The sequence below is a fragment of the Drosophila kikkawai genome, chromosome 2L (genome assembly GCF_030179895.1).
Source record: "Drosophila kikkawai strain 14028-0561.14 chromosome 2L, DkikHiC1v2, whole genome shotgun sequence".
Lineage (NCBI taxonomy): Eukaryota > Metazoa > Arthropoda > Insecta > Diptera > Drosophilidae > Drosophila > Drosophila kikkawai.
Window position 1 is genome coordinate 8,025,206 of NC_091728.1, and position 26,686 is coordinate 8,051,891.

Sequence of the window (26,686 nt, forward strand, 5' to 3'; positions counted from 1 at the left end):
ATTAATGTGGAAACTGAATATGATAAGGTCTCCTTTGATGTTGAAAATCAAGCTACTTTAAGAATCCGCACATGTTGGAATACAGTATTGAACAAAAGAATAATGAAAGAACTGTTAGTGGCTTAAAACTATTGCCTACTTTTTGGGGCACAACTTTTATAATTTTGTAATATCAGAAAATACCAATAATTCGCTACTTTTCCCATTAAAGACTGCTCTTTCTGGCTCTGTATTCTTACTGATAAGCAAAACGTTTAAAAACCAGATTCTCCGAGCATTACCAAAGAATGAAGCAATCAACGGCAGGACTCAAGCAGCCAACAATTGAGCAACAAGAACAAAAAAAGGCACAAAGAGTACAATTACAACTACAAGTGCAGGTCCCTCCCCCCTCTTTTCCACCCCTTGAGACTGTGGCTCAACAATTAAAACCAACTGAGTTGCCATATTTGAAGTGAGCGAGTGAAAGGACAATAATAATGAGGGAAGGAAAAGCTGTGGGAGTAACAGGAGGAGGAGTACTCATAATCATAATTATGGACTTCCCTCATCAGAAGTATACAACAACTACACTAGAGAAATGGCAAAGCCTTAATTGTTCTCATGTGTTTTTTGTATGGGGGCGTGGCCTCTTTTATTTTGCCTTTTCATTGTCCAAACCAGAAAAGAAAAGCACATGCATTTGGCTTGGTCAAAAGGAAAGTTCCTACACTTGTTGTGGCCGTTTGTTGGTCTTTGTTGTTTCTTTTTCCGTTTTTCCTCCCAGCTAACATAATTATATTCTAGTTGCTGCTCTCAACATCATTATGGTGTTCAAGCCTGACCGAATTTGGTTTTAATTGTTCCTCTGTCATGATGGGACTCGGACTCGGCGGTAAGCAGGACGATCGTCGCTATCAATGGAACTAATTTGGAAAGGACTTCCTTGGGTTGAGACAAATAATTTATCGCACAGCCTCCACAACCTCTACTCTCTCTCTCTAAACACAAAACGAGACAATTAAAATGACCATTAAAGTGAGCCGAACAACAAAGGAAAACCAAGGGATTCTAACCAAGAGATGAAGATGTTCAAGAACAGTGCACTATGGGGCGAACGACCACTTTTTGTGGCATTAATTAATAACTTTAAGACGAGTTAAAATTTTTAAGTTCTGTTTTTTGAATCAAGTTTAATATAAAAAAAGGAAAATATTTTACTCAAAATGGGCGTGGTCTCGCATTTTTTTAAGGATTAAAAATTTTTTTTCAGTGCTAAAAAAAATTTTTTTTTTGCTATTTTTTATGTATAATAAACAAGTATTGCATAATAAAACAAATATGTAAAAATTGTCTTCTAAATATTTTTTTTTTAAGTCAAATCACATAATTTTTCATTTGCTTGGGCAGCCGACCAAGCATATGCAGTACTCTAAGATTCTGAAGCCTCTTATTCAAAAAAACTTAAATGAAACAACCTAGTTTTCTGTAATATGACTTGAATGTATACAGATTTATTATAACATGAATAAAAATTGCAATATCTTTACCAATATTGGTCGTTTAAACGTTCTAAAGGGTAAAAAACTCGATATTTTTCAAATGTAAGGTAATCATCTTTAAATTTAAATTTCAGAGAAAGTGCGCAAAAGTGCACCTTGATACTCACAGAATATAACAAGAATTACCAAATCTACAATATATATCCAATTTTAGAGGTGGACTGTGCTGGACTCACTTTATAACTCAATTTTAATATTGGACTACACTTAAATTTTATATAATTTATAAGGGTTACAAATTATACAAGATTGCGGGGGCACCTATTACATTTCTGGAGTTAAATTCCGCTAACATATATTACGAAGCACCATGAATGAGATTGCATCAAAAAATTAGCATTTTATTTAGATTTTTTACATTTTTTTAGCATTTAAAATCTGCAGAATAAAAACGCGATTTAACAGCGCTCACTTCTCGTTGCATTAACAGCTAACTTTAACAGCGAATAACTTAACAGAGCGCGTCAATGTTAATTTTTTGGGTATGTAACATGTTAGATTAATGTTATAAGAATACATTCCGGTTAAAAAAAAAGTATTTTAACAACTTTTAAAAAATGGGTTTATGCCAGATAAGGTGGTCGTTCGCCCCATAGTGCAGTGGTTAAATAAGAGTTAAAACTAGTAAAAAATTCTATGATTTTCTTTTTAAATTTGTACATCTTCTACGAGGTTTAATACATGTCTTAAACTATTCTAATTTAAGCTGAAAACAATTCATCTTTTAAATTTATCTCTTCTATTTGCTTAGCTTTTAATAAGTTTTTGTATATATATACCCTTATCTGTCTCCCTAGCTGGTGGCACCCTCACTTTCATGTTTATAAGCAAGTCAAGTGGGAAGCAAGTTTCCTAATTACGCCACCGTCAACGCATCCTCATCTACTCTTGACATATTTTCCCTGGCATTTGTGGTTGTTGCTGCTGTGCAGGGAAGACCCCTTCCATTGAATAGCATATTCCCACACTGAACGGTGAAAATTTGAGGGAGTGAAAGAGAAAATATGAGGTTTTCCTTTAGAAATGAAAAATGTACGTGACATTTTTTTGGGTTTTTATTTTCACTCGTTTTTTGATGATGCTGCCTTATATGTGTGCACTTGTCTGTGTAAAACATGTACAAACACATACGTGCATATATTTACATTAAGCGTAGCTCTGTTCCCTATAACTCTATAAAAAAAATATATATATTCTTTAGAACTACGTTTTTGGGGGAAAAAATTAAAACGAAACCCTTTCATTTATAGTCAAAGCCCAGCGTGTGTCCAGCTGCTAACCTAAATAGGGCTCATACAGTGATAATTAAAAAAGTTTTTGCATAAAGTCCCGGATCGAATTATAATTATAAGAGAGCTTAATAAATGTGAGCCAAAGAATGAGACTTTAACATAAATTTATATTTTGTAAATAATTAGAACATTTATATCAAGACATGTAACATATGTCGATATCTATAGCATATTTATATGGGTTGTTCTCTCATTTGTGTTCATAATCTCGTTTTTTTATAATATATAAATAAACACAAAATTTATTAAATCTAAAATGAAATCCAATCTGTTTTTGGCATTAAATTCTAGCATATTTTGCCTTAAATTTGCTTTCGATTTGCTTTCAAAAACATCCAAATTCCAGTAGACACAGAGCTCACACACAAATACACACCTGACAGTTGCACAAAGGCAAAAACATGGCCAGGAGTCTACCTCTCCGCTCATTGACCACTTAAAGACAAAGCCAGACTCCCTTGTCCATTGTCCAATGTCCATTGTCCGTTCGATGTCCGCCAGTTGCCAATCGCCGGTGCAACGAAGCGGCAAATGCAACACCACGACACGACAGCAAGCTCAGGCAACAGAGGCAACAGAAGCAGCAGGAGCAGCAGCAGCAACATTAACAGCAGCAGCAAGTTGCAGTTGCACCATGAGCACACTTTAACCCAGGAGTCGATATCATTTCCGGCAAAATGCGTTTACAATGTGGCACACGGGCTAAATGGCAAAAAGATGGAACGAGCTTCGGAGGGGAGCGAAACGTCAAGTCCAGACACAAACAAGCTGCAAAGTTTTGCTTTCTCCACCTCATTTCGCAGACCTTTACTCTTGGCCCCGCATTAAAGCCATGGCAAGCACAAAGACTTACACACACACACACACACACACTGACTAAAATTGGCGTTCAAAACAACATTTTCCAGTCAAAAAACTCTGGCTGACTGCATAGTCTGGGCTTCTGGATTCGCTGACAGGCCGCCGCCGTCTAGCCAAAGCAAAAATTTAGTTTTGACTGCATTCGTTACACTTAGAAAAATAATTAACTTATAAAAAGTAAGCAAAAAAGGAAATAAACTGGGACTCACACCCAAAACTCGGTGAGCGTGAGCGAGATAGATGAAAAACTATGATTTTTTGCCTTAAATTTGCTATATTTGTGAGCAAATTATAAAAATTAACTCAACACAAATGAAGTTAGCTGAGACATAAACCAAATATTCAGCCAAAAATTGCAAGTGCGAGCGAGATAGATGCTACATTAGAACAATTTTGTAGAATAACTTCCAAGTTTAGTGTTTAATTAAACCAAAAATGAAAGAAAACCTTACAAATCTATTATATAAACCTATATTACTAATTTTTAATTGTTTTAAGAATTTCTTATTTATAATCCTTTTTTTTTCTCTGTGCCTTGAATGTCCACAAACCGAAGACCACAGCAACAGCAATAGTCAGTAGGCAGCCTAGAGCAGTCGTCATTGCAGTCACTCACTCAGTCAGTCAATCAACGAGTCATTCCGTTTGCCAAACACTTGGGCCTCCTCCCCTCCTCAACGAACCCCCTTTATGGCCGCCACAAATACAGGCGCCTGTCAAGTTGTCGTCTGGGGCCTGTGAAATTAGCGGCTGCCTGCAATTATGGCCTAAATGCGATGAGAACACCGTTAGACAGATGGGGGCAAGTCTTTCGCAACTTCATTTCTCCACCTTTTCCCCCTTTCTGTGTTGGGTGAAAACTTTTGTTGGCAGCTCTTGAATGCAGCAAGCAAGCAGCAGCAGCGGCAGCGACAAGAACAACAAGTTTCGGGCAATTCTTTACTTTCGGGCCAAGTGTTGTTGTTAGACATATCCGTTGTTGGCAGCAAACTGGGCTAATTGGCCTCTGCCAGAGTTTGTATGGATTTTTAATTGAAAATCAATAGGAGCGAAGCCCCCAAAACGGCAGGAGGTCGCTTTGGGGGGTGAAAGCGGCTCAGATAGCACAGCTGCTGCCTACCGAAAATTCTAACAGACATAATCTATTGCCCAATTTTGGCAGACAAAAAAGGGGGTTTTAAACAGCTTTAAAGATTTTCAAAAATTTCCCAAAATAGTAAGAACAGTGGATGCTGGAAGCTGTTTGGAATAGGATTTTAGATTCAATGCTTGGGAGAATTCTTTTCTAAATACCTGGAATATAAAGAAACAACTAATTCTAGATAAATTAAATTATATTCTAATTAATAATTCTAAATATATAATATTTAATAAGGACCCAAAATATTATAATTTCCAAACAATCACTGTAAACTGTTCAGAGAGCGAAGAAAAAAACCTTTTCGCCAGCGTGGAAGATAGAAACATTGCTTACAGCAATTTTGCAACACTTTGGTAACTCAAAGAATGTTTTTAATTAAATCAAAAAAGCAAACCTGCTTCCTGCTCTTCCCTCTATTTTCCCCTGCCCTCGACGTACTGCACGTATGGGGGAAAACTTTTCGTTTGGGCAAAAATTCATTAAAAATTTAATTTTCGCTCAACAAGTTGAAAAATGGAAGGCAACAAAAAAAAAAGATAAAAAAGAATTCCAGTGAAAGAAACTGAAACCTGACCCAAAAAGGTAGAAAAGAGAGATAGTAAAGAATGCACTTTGCTAATAAGTTTCGGCGCTTTTCGAATATCAGATGATGACGCGAGTGGTGGAAAGCGGAAAAGTGCAGAAAAAGCTGAGAGCGAGCTCAAAACTTTGCACCACGTGACAGGCGAAAATATTTTTCAACTGTTGGTGGGTACAACACAAAAAAATTAAAGAGTTAAGCGATGTGGGGTAGGGTATTTTTACCAAACTAAAACCACCCTTTCCACACTTTGCCGCAACTTTTCACCGTTTCTGTGTCAATGTATGCCAAGAGGTGTAGCCTCCCCCTTACACACATTCCCATTCCCTCTTCATTTTTACTAAAGTGAAGCCTCGCTGCACAGCAAAGTGTTTGATGTTGCTGTTGCTGTCGCGGCTTCTTCTCTAGTTGTTGTTGTTGTCGATGTGTTGTTGGGTGCGCAACGAGGCATGCATATGGTTTACATTAGGCTAAGTAGCACACACCCACCCCAAGACACACACAATAACCATCCCCACACACCACCCATGGACACACACACACAAACTTCCAACAACATAGCCAACTCACTTGGCGCCTACCTGCAAAACCAAAAGTCCAGGTACAGTGGAATTTAGAAAATATAATAAAATATTAATGCTTTTGCAAATTTTTGGGAAAATCTGGAGGTCTAATGTAACAGTACTTAGGTGTTATAGCAAAGAGTAAAATTTCACATGTAAATATCATATGATTTAGTGATTTAAAGCACCTAGAAATTAGTTATGTTTTAAATTATGTAAGATGACTATTTTATAAATGTTAGAACATTAAAAAATATGAGAGTATCACCGAAAACCCTAAAGATCTTGTCCGAATCTATATTTCAAGCAAAGAAATCTCATCGCTGACTCCGTACTTGGGAATTATAAGGACCATGCCATCATAATGATTTTCCTACTACTTTAACTTAATTATTATGTTATTAAAGTTGCTACTTAACTTAATAATCTGTATAATTATTTCCAAAATTCAAAATTAAAATGTTCATATTCAAATCATTTTATTTTTAGCATCCACTGTATTTCTCCCTGCACAGTAGCACCGAAATGGTTTCGCCCAGCTCCGAGTGTTTTGGCATAAACGCGCTCTGATAAGCTAAAAGGCTAAGGGCTGCCAACGCGCCATATGTAGCTCAAGGGTTAAACCAAAGGGCAATGCAGCAGCCTCAACTAAAAAGTCTAAGGGAAAATTTAACAAAAAATAAAAACAAGGAGTAAATGTGGGGAAAACCAAATGTAGAAAGGAGGTAAAAACAAAAGTTGATAAGCGACCAGTTCCCCGGCTCACTTAACATATTTCAAGGGGATGCGAAGGCAGGAGGTGCTGTGCGTTGTCTATAAAAATTTATGTCTAACAGGGGCAAAATGCCGCAGCTCTCGGTTTAATGGTGTGAATTATATTAAGCGAGCCACCACACACACACGAACATGCCGGGCAAAACAGCTGCTTATGTGAGTTAGGTGTGTGTGTGGGGGGTGTGGCGAACCTATGGGGTTGCCGCTGATTTGTTTTTATCACAGCTCCCCGGAGGCATCAATTATGCGCCGATGTCGAGAACGGGAAGTTTTTCGCTCGGTGGTGGAAGCATTTAATGGAAGGGAAGAATACAATTGGGGGATGTGGGGCAGCCGAAGTACTTTTTTCAAAGGGTAGTTTAAAGTCCTGGCTGCAGAAAAAGGTGCGTCCTGTTATTTTTAAAAACCTAAAAGCTAAAGTGCAGGAGAAAGAAAATATTTTATATAAGTTTTGGGGAGAGAGAAATGGTTTTTTGGATTAAGAAGATAAGCTAAAGCACCTTAACAAATTTGAAAGAGGAAATATTTCACCCCATAATTAAATTCTACTCTCCTAAAATTAATATTCTGAACATCTCCAGGCATTGTTTTTCCAAAGTTAACCCTCAAACTTCTTACCAAAAATAAAATAACAAAATTCATCGCAAAATGCACCCGCACATATTGCTCTTTATACGCCACATAAAACTCCGAATCATAACCAAAAATGTAAATGTCAACAATTGCCAAGTAATTCTTCCCTTTCAAGTTTTTCCCCCTAAACCCAGCTTCCACTCTTATGAAAATTTGCCGCCACCGCAGACGCACATAAAAACGATTTCACGAATACAAAAACAACACAAGGAAGAGGGAAAAAATGTGCATAAAAAATAAAATACAACCGAAAAACCTCTTTTAATTCTTTTTTAAGCAAACAAATAAAATTATGCTAAGAGGATGGAAGCAGGGAATCCGGGCAAAGCATAAACACGGCGAATAAATATGCCGAAGGGTGGCAGGAAGGGCCCGGATTTTCTCCCAGGGGTGCCTTCAACGCGGCCATTATGACTAGCAGAAAATTCGCTCTTAAAAATATATATGTATTAACAAAAAAAAAAACAGAAAACACATTTCACATTTCGCTTGCGAAAAAGTCTCAGAAACAGAAAGAGAATTTCACAGAGAGTTATTTCTGAGACAGACAGCTTGGGGGGCTGGGCTTTTTTCTGTGTGTTTAATGAGCTAAGCGGAAGGAAGTCAGTCAGCGACGTCGAAGTTGACGTTTGTAATATAAAATAAATATATATATAAAAAAAAGAGAAAGTAGCAGCCAACGTTTTAAGGACAGGCCCCTTTTTTCCGACAGAAGGAAGCAGCACCCTGAAAATTGGGGAGGATGGAAGAAAAGCGCAGGAGCCACAAAGAAAAGTTGAAAATTAAGGCGCGACTGTCACTTTTACTTTTCACTGCTTACTGAAGAATTTCCCGTGGATTTGCTCGTAATTTGACTGACGAATTAAGGCTGAGTTTTTGGAAAGGGGGGATGAAGAGTTTGGATTTAACAGAATTTAATTTCAGTAAGCCAACTTTTTGAGATTCACTGACAATAAAATGACTTTTGTTAGGATTTATTGTCATTGGCTTTTTGGCATAGGAAAGTGGTGAATTATAGAGTTTATGAAGGTAAATAAATGATAAAGGGTTGACTTAAGGAGACAATAAAATATCTTGGGATCATTATTTTGACTTTAAATCGATGAACAAACAAAAAACAAGATACCTTAAATAATATAAAAATAAACATATATTTTCCAAATTTAAACCCCTTCCTACTAGCATTTCAAGTCCAAAACCAAAACCCCAAAGTATCCACTTACAAAACCCCTAGATATTTCTCCCTCCCCGAGGCTTAGTTTCATTTGTGCAAATATCCAAAGATTTAAAACCAGTTAAACCCACCTCAGAAACCCGAGACTGAAATGGTGCCGCAAGAAGCCACTTCATCCCACTAAGCTCTCCAACACTTGCTCCTCCCTGATGTAAAACATGCGCTAAACATGGCTAAAGTCAAAGTAAGAGCGAGATGAAAACAGGTAATAAAACACCGCCGTTTAGATATTTGACTTAGATTTTCAATAAAATACTGTGCCAATCTACGCAGCAGTGACAGGCAACGGCAGCAGCAGCAGCAACAGCCAGCCAAATCTTTTGCATAAGCCAGGACAATCTAATTTTATGGCCGGCAAGGCAAGGTTGCCAAGACAAGTCGACTCGACTCGAGGAAATGCGGGCCAAATAAATTGCCTCAGTTGAAATGTAAGCCCGGACTTTGGTCTCCTCCCGTTCGAATCGCGTGTAATGCGCTCAATCAAAAGTCAAATGTCTAAAAATATTATGAAAAGCCCTTTTTGCCTGTTGGCCGGGGCCAAAACACAGACCGAGGCTAGGTCCAAGCCGTGGCAGGACGTTGCCAGGACGCAGCACTCGGACGGAACAGGAATTCCCTAAGGAGTTGTAGCCAGCCACCGATGGATGCGAAGAGACAGTGGGTGTGGTTTGTCAAAAATTTTATAGAATATTGTTGAAAAAAATATAAAATTAATGAAAATTAAGTAATATATAGCAGGTTTAAGTTGGTTTAAAAATAATTAAATTTAAATAAAAATCACGAACCAGAGAGCTAGAACCCGTTGGGAATTCTAGTGCAAAACAGTACCGAAAACTACTTTAATTTCAATAACAAGATTCATAATTCAATTCCTTTTGATGCTTGTGTGTTTTGTGTGCTTTATGGGATATAAAGTCTAATGAAGTTCTGTTAGAGATATAATTTACTGAAAAATATTCAAAATCAATCCACTGTGCTATGCACTTGCCTGTTTAGGATTCATTTATGCTGGCGGGTTCTGGGTTCGATTTGTGCTGCTTCACGATATATATAGTGTGGGTTTGTGTGTGCTGTGTTTGATGCCTTCTGGTGTTCCTGCTGCTTATCGTTTTTGCTCCTTTCTCCGCCCAAAAAACTCTATTCGAATCGGTTTCGATTTCTTTTCATTTATACACTTTCCTGAATTCAGTTTTCTCCGTCCCCCCATCGTGGAACTTCAAGCTGGAATCTATTCCTGCGCCTATGTCCTGGAAATCGCCTTTACTTGTTATGCTATATATATAAATATATATGTATGTATATAGTATTTTGTTTTCCTTTTTATTTCCCTGATACTTTATCTATTATTGGCTCCATTTGCTTTTGGCCTGTGTTTGTTTATGCTTCATTTTGATTTTCTCAGCTCAAATTGTATTTGTTGTTTCTATTTCCGATTTGGGGTGGCGGTGTATAGTATATCTATACCCCTTAGTTTACATAGTGCCACTACCATTTTTCTTCCATCCGCTTAGTTTCTCGTTTTAGCCCTTTTTTTGTGAGTGTGTGTTGCTGTTGGTGTTGTTGCTGCTGGTCTACTCCGTTGTGTTTGCTTTGTTAGTTGAGTCGTCGTCGTCCTCGGGTAAGTTTATTTGTATTTTGGTTTATAAAGCCCCAGCTCGGTGGCTTGTTTGCCCCTTTTTTTTCCCTCTTGTTAGCCTGGCCAAATGGCAAATGACTACTACTCGCCTCTTCCTGGCGGCCTCCTTTCCTTGTATTTGTTCTCCGCTCAATGTCTGAATTTATGTGTAGCCGCAATTTATTTAAATTTATGTGGCTTTTGTCAAATTGATTTCAACGCTAAAATGGGTTGACAAGGTAAAATGTTCGCAAGGTTCAAAAGGGCGTTGGCAGTGAGATTTTTCAAGATCCTTGATTGAGTTAGCACAGGGAATAGAAGGTGGTGCCCGGGTAATCTTAGGGGCAAGTGATTCGGATTAGAAACTAAATAAATGATATGTTTTTAAGGCAGATACTTTAGGAAGTCGAAGGATAAAAGGGTGGCTTATTTATTTTAAAATGTAAATACAAGATATTCTAGTACTAACCTTATATTTCAGTACTCTCCTCTTTCCTCTTTCATTATCAATAACTCCCAACGACTTGTTATTACCCTGCCAATATCGATACAAATAAAACCCAACATAGACGATAATATATAGATTTTATGACAAGCCAGAGGGCAGGCAGGATATAGCCATAGAACTCCCATAAAGATGGCAACTAGAGGCACGAACCAACGGCCGAAAAAAGGTTTCATATCAAAATGGCAATAAATAACAAACAATGCTGTCTGCAATTTTCCACTTTATAAAAGAAAAAGCCATAAACAAAAGGGGTCCTACTGGAGAAGGGGTAACCATATACAAAAACCAGCCCGAAAATTACCATGGATGTTCCTTGTTGCCCCTTTTTTTGTCCCCCCCTGCGCCCAGGGTCACCATTGTTTTTGTTATTCCGACTCATAAATGCAAGGATAAGAGTTAAAACGAGTGGGAGGCACACAGGAAATGACTGACAGTTGTAGAGGCCTCGATGGGTTAAGTGTGGGAGGGTGAGGCGGGGGGAAGAGTGGGTTAAGGCCTGAACTTGTAGCATATTTCTGCCTGGCAATTAATTAATCTCCAAGGTAATAACGAAAAACAACAGGCCAAGTGTGGTTCACAGGGTAGCAATTGTTTTTATTGTTTTTAAATTCTTTTCCTCGTGTGCACAGGAGAAAAAGTATAAACAAAACAAATATATATGTAATTATTAATTGTTTAATGGTTTATTTTTATTTTCTCTTATAGAAATTTATTGAAAAGGAACATAATGGAGATAATTATAAATAATTTAACATCTTTGTGAAGATTTAAAAAAATACAATATATTTTAACATTTTAAAATATGTAATAAAAATTAAAAACAAGTTTTTTGAGTGCATTTTTTGGAGCTTAAGGGAGACATGGATGTTTGTTTGTCTGCTACTCGTTTGGGGTTCCATCATGTGTTTGGCATTTTGTGCATTGCCGCTGACGCGCCGTTTTAATTTATGAAAATGTTTTTGCACAAATGAAAGAGAAGTCGCCACTCCCCACCAATGTCATGAGTTCGGAGATAAAACAAGGCCTGGGTGTGCCAAGGGTTAAGGGTGGATGTTATGTCCTTGCCGGTTGAATAATGTTGATCTTTATTTGACAACGGGCTGGAGTTAAGCCTTCTTATGACGAATTATATATGCACACTTTGGGTTTAATGAATAAAACAATGACTATTTAAGTATAACATTTCTTTAAATATAATATTACTTTAATTATATATAAACCAACAACAGCAAATTCAACAAAACAAAGCTATTTTACCCATATTTCAATCCCCAAAACACTAGAGAAACTCATTCTCCCTTAACAAGTTTCATTTATTTTGAGTTTTGCCCTCAAAACCCGAAAATTGCGTACTAAACAAAACCGAACCGCAACATAAATAAAGGCGAAAAACAAATAATGCTTACAAAGTGCTGAAAATCCACCAACAAAAACAAACTATCCATAAGAAACTACTGTAGATATATAGGAGATGGTAGGGGGGTCTTAGGGGGGGTCTAACATGGAAAAAAAAACCAGCACAGTTCATTTCCACACCAAAATCAATGAACCAACAGATGCAGGCAAAAGGGATAGGGAAAAGCTGAAGAAATACACCAGAAGAAATTTAAGAAAAGGTTTTAAAGAAAAAGAAAAGCAGAGTCCCTCGTACTCTTACAAATTTAAGATTGTTTTGAATAGCTTAAAATATATTTTATGTATACGAATATTTCGATATTTTCTTATTCTGGCATCGGTGTACAAAAATTTCTCTCAGTTTTCGTACCGAAGGGCCACAGCTTGTGTCGGTTCAAGTGGGAAGAGAGATAAGAAATGGGTATTTCGGATATCGGAGGTCGGAAAAGAGGGAAAAGCGAGCGCAGCTTTCCAGCTTTTGTTTTTGCACTGAAGCATTCGAAGACCGCAAAACGCAGTTACACCAACACCCCTCACATATGGAGCATAAAGCAGAGACCAAACACCAACAAAAAAAAAAGGATTGGTAAAAGAAAAACCCGAAACTAACCGCAATTTTCGAGGCGCTTGCATGCGATAGAAATAGAAAAAAAATAAAACTAAAAAAAGGATAAAATGAAGCTCAGTCTTGGTGAAAAGTTTTATGAATCGAGGGGTTTAGTACCTTCACTTTTTAAGAAAAATACGAAAAACTACCTTTAAAATTGTATAAATTTATTTATTATTTCACAAATTTGAATTATCTTAAATATTCCGTTGAAAAATTTTTAAATAAAATAACCAAAACAATATAATGGAATTTGGGTTTCTTCTAAACAAAGTCTTTATTAATCTAAATTTTAAAAATAAAGAATTCAGAAATCATGTACCCTGAATAGATTTTTTTTAACCCTTTAAATAAGCCTCACCAAAAATTAAAAAAAAAAAACTAAAACATATCAGATGGCGCCGTTATATTAATGCTTACTTCGCCAACAAACTGCTGCTGCTTTCACTTTTCACTTCTTTTTTTCCGCTTGCCTTTTATTGCTTTATATTTTATTTTATTTGGGCTCACATTCATTCCTATTTTATTTGCTGACCGAAGGGAAACCGCAGAAAATAAAAAGCAGAAAATCAACATTTGGAGCATTTTCATTTACTAATTTTTTCTCTTTTTTCTTTACTGGAGCGAGTAAGTCCCCTGCTTTAGTTATTGATTTGGAGGGTTCATTGATATGTGTTTTCCCGGGGAAAACTTTGCAGACGAAGGGTCGTGCCCCACTCTATATTTCCGAGTGTGTGATTAATACATTTGGTCAGGCATTAAAAAAACACACAGAGAGAGAGGGAAAACCAACTCAAACTGAACTCTGTTTTATTTGACTTAACCACTTCAGAGTGCCATGTGCCGTGTGTTTTTTACCCTCTATTCGTGTGCTGCTCCCTTTTTTTTGGGATTTTTTGTATTATTTTTTATTTGGCCCGACTTTAAGGACTCTTGAGTAATGATGGCCAGACCAAAAGTGAACTGAATCCATGGCGGGGGGAGACTCCGCAAATTTGCGGCAACCTGGGGTCGTTCGCAAAAGAGAAAAGGAAAAGTGCTGACATGTTATTTGTGCAGTTAACGAGCTGAGTTATTTTCCAGGGAACAAACCGCACTTGAATACAATAAAATAAGGAAAATAAAACCACCAGTATAAATTGAGGGGTAAAATAAAATCAAAATAAATATAAAAAGGACCAAGAGGCCGAAGAACCTACCAGCTTTACCCTTATTAATTTTTGGTTTCTGCTTAACAAATTATACAAAATGTATTTTTGACCTGGCAGAAAGTTTGTTATTTGTTCATTTGATTGGCGCTCATTTAATTTGAAAATGTAATATTTATGCGTCGATGGCCTCCACCTTTTCGCACACATTTTTCCAAAATTTGTAAAACAAATTGTTGGCTTTAATTTATGGTTTACTAGCAGTGCGAAAATGTAATATTTATTATTAGTATTCTCGCTAGTCTCCTTGCTTTCCTCCCACGAATACATAACTCATTTATGTTATTTAAATGCAACTTTCTATTTTTATTTAAATAAGAAATTTTCCAAAGACCAAACCAGATGCAACTCTCTAACCAAGCCGTCCGCACAAATATTTAACATATTTTTTTGCATATACAATTTTCATAAAACAATAAAGGTGAAAAGTATGCAGACACAGACACATGACTAATACTAATGGAGGTTGGAGCTGAGCTCAAATTGCAACTATGCAAATGGCAAACATGGAACATCTGACGCGTCCTGTCTCTCATACGAATGTAAATTCTGTTACAAGACACTTGGAAAAATATTTAAATTTAAAAAGAAATTATATTATTGCAAAGAAAAGTTTTGTAGAAATATTTTTATAATTTTTTAATGTATTTAAACTTTCCTTAAAACAAATTTCAAAATTTTGGGATTTAATTTCTTCATTCCTATTTACTTGTTATTTCAACCGGTTTCCAAAAATAATTTTTTTAAGTATTAGCTATTTTAATTTTTAATTTTTATAAGCTTTTCCTTTAAGTGTCGAGGTAAATGCATATTCTCATGTAGTTCTCGGTTGGATTTCGATTTCCCTAAAACAAAAACCTAGAAAAAAAGTCGCGAGAGCTGAGCTTATTCACTGGGTTATCCTTGAATGTCCCTCAGCCGGCAGCTAAATTAGCTTTTTCCTGGGTCACACACACACATATACATACACTCGCCCACAAAATAAAGAAAAGAAAAGTTGGGTGTGCTGGATAAACAAACAACACAGAAGCAAAAAGCAGCAGCAGCAGCAGCAACAATTGAAATGAAACAAACACAGAGAAAAATGCTGCAAAGTGAAATGCAATGCAGGCGGCTTTGGGTTTATAAATAGACTTTTGGGGATGGAAAAAGTGGACGGCCCTTGGGTTTGCAAGAAAATATGGGTGTAGATGGGTTGCTATAGGCCAAGGACCAAAGAAAAAAGCAGAGCAGCATTCTTTATAGCTCTTCACGTAAGCAGAAATAATAATAACAACATGTATACTTGGTGTAAATTGAAGAAAATGATGTAAATTTAAAGAAAATATTTAAAAATATAAATTATATTTAAAATAAATATTAAATAATACGGGATTACAGCTTGTAGAATTTTTTAAAGCCATCATTATCATTTTCCTTTTTTTTTTTTGGCACAATTGAGAAGTACCTAAGCAAGATTTTCCCTTGGATATTTCCTACCTTTTATAATTTTTCTTCCTTTGCCTGACGCTTTCCATTGTCGCTTTGGCTTTGGCCACACAAAAGCCCATCTGCTTTTGCCTTCCCCTTCTTGTTTTTCTGAGTCCTTTACATATCTTGTAAGAGCTCACACCCTGGTATTCACATGTGCGGCAGGTATTATTTGCTTACGTGTCCAGAGCACAGAAGACCCTCGTCTCTCGCCCACTCATGGCCACTTTAATAAATGAAAAACCTCTCACAGAGTTTTGTTTTCCACTTCTATTTGTTTATGACTGCTGCTTTTGCGCTGAAACATTTCTGCAGTGTTTATTATTGCATTTTGTTTATATTTGTCGCGCATTAGAACAAAGTCATTTCACTTTCAGCAAACAATTTTCCCGCTGGGGGAAAGCTGGATAATTATTATATGAGCCCCGAAGACGATTTGCATTATCTCTGGCTCATCTGAAGCACCAGCCCGGCTAATTGTATGCCACATGCAAATGCAACATTTACCACGGGCTAATTGCATTGCAGCACGCGCTTTAAAGTCAATGAACGATTCGCAATTCCGGAATGTGTATTACCCAGCCGCAATTGTTGGCACGCAAATGTCAAAGCTTTTTAAAATAGCCATAAAAAACGAAAAAATAAAAAACAAAAACAAGCTCAGAATAGAAGCAGACCACGAAAATAGCAACAAACGTTGTAAATTGCCAAGGCAGTAAACATAAAATGTCGTATACTCAGTGGGTTATAAAAAATGTACGCAGTGTTTGCTTTTTTCTCAGAGAAAGTTAGGAATGGGTAAGAGCAAAGCCTAAAATAAATTGGATGTAGAAGCATTTTGAGGGATAATTTATATCTTTTTATTTTTGGGGATTTTTCAGAATGGTTTAGAAATTTAAGAGAGAATTTTAATATTTAGAATGGTTATGAGGAAAAGGGTTCTATATTAACTTAGGTAAACCTCTTATGATTATGCAGAAAAGGTAAGAAATTGTTTATAATGTGATTGTGATGTTTTAAAAGTTGAAATAGTCTAAATACCGACATAAACAAACTGAATTATTATATGGATTATATATCATTTTTTGTCTGAGGTACAAACATCTCCCCATTATTTATACCGCCACTTCTGTCATAATATTCCCAGAACTAGCATAACTTTTAGGGGTAAACTGTCAAAATGGCGCCTACCGTAGGCGCCAAATATTTACATATGGGAAAGGTTGCCCTCACTGGGGGGAGGGAAACAAAATAAATAACGAGAAACCCTTTTGCAGGGCCACAAATCAAAGAGAGAAACATGAAAACAATATGTCAAATGATATTACACATTAAATTAGTTAAGACTAAGCAAATGTGTATAATAAAGCCGCCTGCCGTGTGTGCCTGTCTGCGGGAGTGCAAATGTGCGACTGTGCCAGGCTTCGTGTCAAGCATGTGTGCTCGGAAAACTCGATTTTCCTTACACTACACCTTTGGCTTCACCTTGCTACTTGGTCTCGAGCACATTTTCGCCTGCCGGCAATTTGTCACGTGACATTTTCGTTTGGCCAAAAATTACAAATGTTTTTATTATTTTTTTTCTTGGTTTGTTTTTTGGCTTTCTGTGTTTTGTTGTGCTGCCTGCATGCTTGGAGGCGTTGCCAAGGTGCGTGTTTCAGTGTTTTTGATTTTGTGGCGTGTTTACACTGAAGATGCCACAACCTGACAGTCACGGGAAATTAAAGATGAATATTTTGCCTTTACACATATAATATTTATTTTTATTTGCGGGTTAAAAACTTGGTTAAAATGCTTTTACAACTTTATTTTTAAACTGAATATTTAACTTATAAATGTAAAATGAGCTTCAATTACATTCAGATTCATTTGCGACCTACTATTTACTTGTCTCTTGGTGTTTATTTATGCATTAACCCAAATGAATGTGCATTTTAATGGAATTTCCATGTATGCATGTTTGACCACAGGTTTTTAGTGCTAATTATAAGGCTTCTTGCTAATATCTGCTAATGAATTAAGTCGAACTTTAAAGCCCTTGCTTATCGTGCATGCAAACATGCAATGTAGACGATTGAGTTCTTGTGGAAAAACAAAATGAGAGTTGGCCACAAAAGCTGTTATTAATTTTAATGTATTTTTTTGTGGGAAGTGAAATCTTGTGTTATATTTTTTGAAATGGAATACACTAATTTTGTGGAGAATAATTTAATATTTTAATATTTAGGTATTCCCTTAAAGTTTAAATGATTTTATAAGCTTTTTCACATTCAAATTTATATTCTTTCAGATGAAAATACAGTTAAATTCATTAAATTAAGGCTAGTAATCATTATTTACAATATTTAATTTAAAGCAAAATAAAAATATGTATTTTTTAAGGGTATTATTGATACAATTAAAATGAAATAAAAATTAAAACATGCTCGTTATTCCATTCTGAACTTAATATAAATATTATACAATAATGTTTAGGTTTAGGTTTAGTTTCTCATGAAATGAATAAATGGATTTATGGAAACTATTAACAATATTAGAGTAAAAAACAAGAAAGTTACATAATTAAAATGAAAATGAGTAGAATTATCATTTACAATTAATCACACAAAACAAAATCAAATGAAATTATTAGAAACAAGAGGTTGTTAGAGTGATTTTTGGTTGCTGGAATCATCGCTCGCACACTCACCTATCCCTCAGGCGAACTTTAAAGTCATCGTAGTCGCTGGTATCGATATAGTTGTTTCGCTGCTCCCTGTCCCGCTCCCTTTCCCTTTCCCGCTCCCGCTCACGTTCACGGTCCCGCTCCCGCTCACGCTCCCGTTCTCGCTGGAACTCCTGCATATTGGCCAGTTGCTTGTGAAAGAGCTCTTGCTGGGACTGCAGCAGCTCGTGGTGATCCTGCAGAGCGGCCAGCTGGGAGAGCTGCTGATGATAGGATGACTGCTGCTGCGGTGGCGGGGATGAGGAGGTCCTTGGTCGCTGATAGGGATGATGATGATGGACCTGGACCTGGTGATGATGATGCCGCTGGAGGGTTCTATTCACTGAGTGCTGCTGATGATGGCTCTGCTGACTGTGATTAAGCTGCTGCATTTGATGGTGACTGCTGACCCTAACCTTCAGCTGGGTGAGCTTGTGGCAGGCATTGGCATCCACCTCGGCCAGTCCAAAGTCCAGCTCGGCCTGGGCCTGCACCTCATAGGCCTGTTGCGCCTGCTGCAGTCGTTCTCGTTCGCTGCGCGGTGAATTCGCCAGCTGCTCGGCCGGTGGCTCAATCTCCACCGCCGAGTACTCGTAGTCGAGGCGATGCTGGTGATGATGGTGGTGGTGATGGAGCATCGACTGGCTGCTCTTGCTGTCCGCCGTCACTGCGCCTGTGCCGGGCGTGGCGGTGGCTATTTTACCAGCCAGCGCGTCCAGCGAACTCAACATCTTAACTCGCTTTTGCTGGTCAGTGTCGGCGGTGGTGGTGGCTATCGTCCTCTAGATCGGCTCTCGCTTATCCAGTTTGGAGCAATTGCTTTACCTTGAGCCTTTATCTCGCACTCTTGCCTCTTGTTGTTCCCCTTTATTAGAGATCTCTCTTTAACTTGCCTTTCGGATACTGTTTGTGAAACTATTGCTTATAACTTGCCTGAGGGAGAAGTTGGGAGGCGAATTGCAATGGATTAGTAAGCTTAAATGAATAGGTTTTAGTCAAGATAAAGATGATAAATGATGAGTGTGCGGCATTACATTTTTAGGCAAATCAAAATCAGTCACAGGTTGGCAAAAAAATACCACTATTATTTGTTTGTTTTGTGGCTTAAATAAAGAACCAGTTCACTCACACACCCTCTTAAGCTCACACACACTCCGGGTCATACACGTCCTGCCTTCTGTCTGTCTGCCTGTCTGTCTGTGTGGTTGCAAAATGCAAACACTTGAGCTAGAAAAGGACCAACTTGAAAGGCAAAAAGCGAGCAAAAAGGAAAGGGATCCTGGTCTCAGCGACGGAGTGGTTGCCACTCGCATTGTGTGCAGTGTTTGTCCACCCGTTGGTGCACTCCATCCCCCCTGAGACTACCTCTGGCAATTCAAACATCCCTCTGGTGGGGGCCAAAGTCCTTCCTGCTTTTGTGGTCAAAATAATTGGGGGACACATGCAAATAATATAAATCAACAGCAAAGCTACACATTTAATACCAGAAACTCTTTTGGACATATTTTAAATATGGTTTTTAATTAATAAAAGTATGCAAAGGTCCAGACATGACTTTCCCAAAGAGATGCTTAACCTTGTCAACTCCAACTTAAGCACCACTTGACACAACCCATAGATTAAGTATCTGTAAACTACATTGAATTAGCAAAATCTTAGTTTACTGTGCCAAGGAGCGGCAGCTCTTGTGCCATCACTCAGTTACGATTATTTGTGGATTATCTCCAGGTCCAGGGCAATGAATTTAGATTGCAATACTTTGTGGTTAGCCAGGAGACTTTAGAGAATGCCAGCAAGGAGCTGGGAAGAAGCAAGCTGACCACATTTCATGGTAGTATCTAGACATTGTCCTGCTACTACCAGCACTCCATCCTTATCCTTATCCACTCCACTCCACTCAACACCTGCAATATCTTCAATCAAATTTCCAGCTTACAACAAAGATCCATTGTTGTTGTGGCCAGGTTTTGTATCTACAAAAAAAAAAAGAAGATTGAGGGAGTGGTAGGAGCGGATGAGGATACTCCTTGATGTTTGTTGTATGACATACTATAAAAGTCAACTTGAATGCGCTGTGTAAATTTCACCACATTTCTTTCTCCCAGAAGCCCCATTTTCTATGTCTAGTGCCAGGGCTTGCAACTTTAAGTAGTTCTCCCTTGGTATATCCCTTGGCCCACCCACTTCTTCCTTTTCTCTATCCGGCTATGTTGGTTGCATTTGAAAGGAATTTGCCTGTTACAAGATTTTACTCTTTGCAATTTACACGCGTCGACCGCTTTTCCATAAGCACACAAATGCAACTGAAACACACATGAACAGCGGGGGCTATAAAAATAGAACCAATGAACCTAAAAGATTAAAAACAAAATAAAAAATTGTTTTAATAAAACAAAACAACAAAATTAATTTATATAGTTCCAAAATATAATATATAATTATTATAAAATTTATTTTTAGAAAAAAAAAATGGAATATCAGTTTCTTTTTTTTAGCTCTAATTGCTATAATTATGACCTTAGCTGTGCATGTGCACCAGTATTTGTTGGGCTGTTGCAAGCCGTTGGCTTTTGTAAATGTTACTTCCTTATTACATGGCATTATATTATTGCAGATACATAGAAAGACTCCGGCTATCAAAGTAGTCCCTGCCACATAGAGTAAGGGGAATACATAGATGTAGAAGCTGGAGGAGAGAATGAGAATGCAGGAAAAGCTTGTTAAATGTTTTCCAGGATGTTTGCCCACGCAGGATGTCTTTGCAGTCAACAGAAACGGAAAGAAAGAAATCTCGGTGCTTGTAATTAGCAAAACGAAGCCAGATCTTAGGCAGCTCATTTTTAAGATAAATTTAAAGTCTTGTAATTTAAGAAAGAGTGAAGAATTATAAGCAGAATTTGCTTTAAAAATTCCTTTAAAAATATTTGGAAATTTCCTAACAAACAAATAAAATTTAACCGGAGAACTTGACTAAGAACAGTTACCAAAGGAGCTACATCATAAACTCCCATTTCGCTTTAATCCTTTAAAAAACAATTCAACAAACTTAATTAGTCATTCAAGCACAACCCACAGCCTCAAGGCAAAAGGACGGGCTCCAGACAGCTGAAAGTCAGCAGTTCCACTTTTTGTCCTTTTCATTAGCAATCGCATAATAGAATTTGAAAAGGCTTTAAGAACAGAACTCCCCTCTAGCCTCTCTCTGCGTGTGTTATCAAAACTAACAAATGGAAAAAAGAAGAGGAATGATGGGGATAAATTAAAAAAATAAAACTGAGAAAAGAAAATCGCGCTAGACGAGAAAATTCTCGGAGCTTCAAAGACAAGAGCGCCATAACCCAAAAACATAAATCCTTTGGCAAACAAAAAGAATAGAGTGAACGGGCAAAAGGAAAAATGAATATGCTTCAACTTTCAGAGAGATATATACTATAAAGAAGTGGAAAAAAGTTGATAAGCGGCAACGGGAAAGCTCTTTAACACCCTGGGAAGATAACAAATAAAAAACTGAGAGAAAAGACACATACATTAAATGCGGATATATAAAAATGAAAATAAAAAGAGTTTTGCAATCTTGAGAGTGACTTATTAAAGTAATTAAATTTACCTTCCATCTAAGCTAGAACCCGTTGGGAATCCTAAGCGTCGAAGCGAAGGCAATAGCAAACCTCGAAAATCGGCAAGTTCTTTTTGCTGTTTTCGAACCAGTTGTTTGGCCGAGGCCAAGATTAAGAGCTTATACGTATTCCTAATTAAATTTGTTGAAGTAAATAAAGCAAAGTGTAGGTATAGTAATTAAATTTCCTTAATCCAACCTATGTATTTACTTTAGCTTTTGAAATCATCACCAATCACCATACTTTCAAGAACAATAAGTCTTAATATGCTATTAACACCCAACTGTGACACACAATTTCCTGTGCATTATTTTCCATGAATAAGAGCAAATATTCCTTTTAGGCCAGCATTTAATCAAATGAAGCGTTTGTTGCAACAACAAACACCAAATACTGGCTGTGATATTGGAAGGAGATTGATACTCGCTTGGACAGACAAATCACTTGCATAAATTGTCAGCTGGCAATTTAATAAACAATGCAAACTCAGGGCTAAAATAATTAGACATTTATGGACATGTGCCCGAAGCTATGGCAATGTAAATGTAAATGAATCGAGTAACTAATTAAGCAGGAGGCCAGGCAAGGATGGAGAACGCCTCGGAGGATGGCCCAGAAACCCGAATAATAATACTGATTTCTCTTCATAAATCAGGCAAGTGTTTCCCTGTTCAAATCAGCTACATATTGTTCTCTTTAAAGTCTTGTTGCTGTCGGGGAAGGAAGCTTGGAAGTTAGGAAATTAAATATGGCACACAATGGCCATGGTTGCTTTTGCTTTGCTTTTTGGTTTATCAAGAAGAAAGTCTCAACCGCACCAAAACCCCAAAAAGTCACGATGAGCAGGAGAAAGCAATTACTTTCTGCTTTGCTTGTTGCTTCTCCTAGAAGACGGGGAGGCGTCTTCCCTTCTTCTTTCTGCAAAAAATTGGGGAATAGAAAACTTTTTGTGGCCCTGACAGCAGTTTATGCTACACTTGCTCTAACTCAAACTGTCAATATTTTACTTTAAGACGCACGGCCACAACGGCTGTGGAGAGTAGAAAGTCGAGTCGAGTAGCACAGCCACATCATTTGCTATAAATTCACTTCATGCTTGTGCTTCTTGCTTCTGCTTCGGCTCCTTGTTGCTACTCCTTCTCCTACTCCTGCTATAACGACCCAAAACTCAGCAGAACAGAACAACAAAGTGGTAAATTCTGTTTTGGGGCGGTTCCAGACATAAATTTCGCCTCCTTGATTTTTATTTCTTAAGGGTATTATAAAAAAAATAAATTAAAATTACAAATGTCTCTAAAAGAAATTCAAGAAATTTAAAAATATAATAATAAGAGATATTAAAGTTAACTTTAAAAATCAGTTGATTTTCCCTATTTCAAACCTCTTCTAGCTGTACTTTGCCGTCGGTGCTGAGCATGTGTTTCCCTGGCAGATTTAAGACGAAACCAAAACCCACACCTCCCGAATTGAAAGCCACCCACAAATTTTGAGGTCATCTTGGGAGGGACTGGCATAAATCTGAGAGCAAACTACACCGAGAGGCAACCAAAACTGTCTTGGACAGGACGGACAGGACTCCGTTGGGCAACGGCGGCGAGTCCTTGGCAGTGGACTTTGAACCCCATGTTGATGCTGGTAATCAAGGCATTAAGTGTGTTTACTGTTTATTTTATTAGACTTTAAGGCTTAATAGCTTAGACGAGAGCATTTTTGGGGCCAGCCTTTGTTTCGCCCTCAACCATTCAAGTATTTAATTAAAGTCAACTTTGATTTAATTAAAAGTTCTAGCACTGGCCCAATATTTTGCTCATGAATTATTTATGCCAACAAGTAAGGTACGAAAAAAATCATTTAAAAAACCAAGGCCCAAAGGGGAGAGGCGATTGCTGAGATGCTGGAATAACAGGAACTGCGACAAGTTACAAGTTTGCACCGCAAAATAAGAAAAACTCTTACTCTCATTAGAGTGAAACTTTGTCCAGGACGGAGACTATAACCTTTCGTATTTCCCTTAATATTCCCCTTCCTCCTTTTGAATGCTCAACTTTTTCGTTTAACTTGTTTTATTTTTTGCGTTTTTTCACTCCCTCCTTTTCTATTTATCTCGTGCAGGACTTGGTCAATTTCCTGGTCAGTTTTGTAACATTGTCGACGTGTCCAGCCATCGACTGTCGTCGTATTTTTCTTTATTGTTAATCTGTCAATTTTCGTGGAAATTTTCTGCAATTGCACTTATCTTGGCGAAAGCACACTTTTCCGGAAAATATTTATTATTGTGGCTTGGCGAGGATTTTGTATATAGCAATTTAATATGGAGTTTGTTGATTTCCTTCTTCATATTCCAGCAAATCAAACAATTGGTTGTAAAATTTGTGCTTTTAAGGTTATTGGTTTCTTTATTTGCATTGACAAGTTAAATTAAAATTTGAAGCCAGCTTTTCCAACTTACAATTTTTGTTATTTTTTATATTTGTTTAGACGAAAATTTACATACTTGAGCTGAAGCAGAAATATTTTCTTTCTAAATTAAACAATGGTAAGCAAATGCAAAGAACAGCCAGCTTTCCAAGCTACAATTTTCATTATTTTTTATATTTGTTTAAATATTTATATTTTCTAGTTTAAGCAAACAAGTGTGAGTAGAAATACAGACATTACAATTTTTGACCAGAGAAATTTTAATTTCAATTTGCTTTTATTGTAATACCCTGTAACGAGCATGATAGAATTATAATTCTACTATGGTAACGAGCAAGTGGTATACTTTTCGAATCACACTTAATATATATATATTTTTTTCGTGTGGAAAAAAGAGCAACTAAAAACATATTTATTTATTTTTTACACAACTTTTAAGTATAGAAGTAAACTAGCTTTAAATTTACTTGTTGGGGGTGGTAACTTTTAGTCTACACTTTTTTTTTATTAGCAATGAAGCCACACAACACTGACCTAGTATAAATATTAAAATAGAAGCTGAAACAAAATTCCACTCACACCGAACACCGGCTGGGGAACACCTGCGACGACTCTGTAATAATTTATATTTATTTTCTGTTATCTATTTGACCAAAAATTGCAAACTGCAAAATTGCCGAAACAGGGGAAACGGACAGAGTCGTCGTCCTGGCTGGTCTCATGAAATTTCTATTGGCTCGGTTGTGGGTGGATTTGAGAACTGCCATTGTTGTGTCAGTTTCATGCTCTCATGTTCCGTGTGCACACTATGCGCTGTTTGTTGTTTATGCAAATCTCAAATGCCTCGTAAAACTAAATGAACAGACAACAGAAAGCACATAAAAAAAAGGAAAAAATTCATTTTGAAAATAAGTTGTTGCCCTTTGCGCCTGTGGATGATGAAAACTGAAGTGTTTGCATTTGGGAGGGATATAGAAAAGGCATCAAAAAAGATCAGAGTTCAAATTAGAACTACATAAAAGGGATATTTTTATGACATAACTGCTTAATTATTATTTACCACCTAGAAACATTAATGCGCATCCCTAATCCACTAGATTTATCTATTAGTTATCCCTGAGGCCTGATTGAAACTCAACAGCATCCAGAAAGTAGGCAATGCTTTTTGCCACACATTTCCCTTGTATTTTATGGTTTGTACAATTTTTTTTTTAACATAAAGCATATTTTTAAAGCATATTTGAATGTCAGAGCTGCTTAATTATTATTTACTAAGGTAAACCCATACCAACAATATTTCTCTTACCCCATACTTCAGCCACAAAGTATGTCATGATTTTTACCACAAAAATTTCCGTGTATTCTATGATCCCAAATATAAATTCTAGTTCCTCTTATCCCTTCGTTTATTTGTAAGGAAAAAGAAAATTTCCTTTCTTATATCTAAACATTTTAAAGCTTTTAGCCATGTCTAATTCAGACTCGTTCTTATCTACAATTAATTCCACCCTAAAGAGACCTTCCACCACCACCACCTTTACCTTCTTCACGACGTGTCCAAAGCAATTAACACATTGTCCACCTTTTTAATGCTTTTGGAGCCAAAAGCAAAATGCCAAAACACTTTCCAGCTCTTGGCCATCGATGAGAGGGCCAGCAGGAGAAAGAAAATACAGAACGTTGCGTGCCAAACACTCGCAAACTGAACAATTTTATATATCAGACCCAGGCGCTCTCCACCTTTTATTGGCTGGGCCGAATATTTATGGAACCCACACACGCAGCCGGCGGCACATTTCTCATTTAACTGCCTTCACCATTTGCTAATTAATTCGAGAAATTCCATTTATTTCAACGCTGAGAAACAACTAAATTTCTATCCTATTTTTTTCAGGCTCTTGTTCTTGGGCCGCAGGACAAGAAGGAATGTCCAAATCAATTTGTGTTCCATTTGCTTTTTCGACTTTCAGGCAATGAGATTTGTGCTTTTACGACTTTTGGCATGTCCAAAGGCAGAGGAGGCAAACAAACTCCCTTCCAACACACAATTGCGTGTTTTCTCATCAGGTTGCCAAAGTTAGGATCGTTTAACTTCTGACCAGCAACTGCTCACGCAAAAAATATTTGTACGAAATCAAATAAATGGCGTCCCGTTGATGTTTTATTAATTTATATGGCTTTCCTCTCACGCATTCGTGTGTGAGGGGGCGCCTACGAAATAAATTATATGGCTCATACGACGCGTGGTTTGCATTATTGAGTAATTAAATACTAATTAAAGCGTAACATGAGCCAATTCCCCTGATTTTTATGGGAAGCCTCGCTGCTGGTGTTGACGGGGGAAAAAAAAATAATACAACGTTAACGAGGAAATAGTCGACTTTGGTCTTATCTCCGGATTGCGTCAGCTTTAATTAGTTTGGCTGAGCATTGTGCCTTGTTCTTTTTTTAATTGCAGTGGATTTATATATTTAACGTAATTGGCTGTATCGCAAAGCAGACATTCACGTATTATTTTTAACAGT

At 37.1% G+C, this 26,686-nt stretch overlaps 1 protein-coding gene across 5 annotated transcripts in view; it reads right to left on the reverse strand.

Moving 5' to 3' along the window:
- The window catches only part of bru1 (bruno 1), a 111,343-nt gene that overhangs the window by 58,372 nt on the left and 26,285 nt on the right, over nucleotides 1-26,686 (reverse strand). For all 5 annotated transcript variants that reach the window (XM_017168798.3, XM_070283182.1, XM_070283183.1 and 2 more), the window contains exon 2: nucleotides 18,112-19,059. In XM_017168798.3, coding sequence (XP_017024287.1) covers nucleotides 18,112-18,857 — 746 coding nt within the window. In that variant the 5' untranslated portion in view covers nucleotides 18,858-19,059. The remainder of the gene's footprint in view (nucleotides 1-18,111; nucleotides 19,060-26,686) is intronic.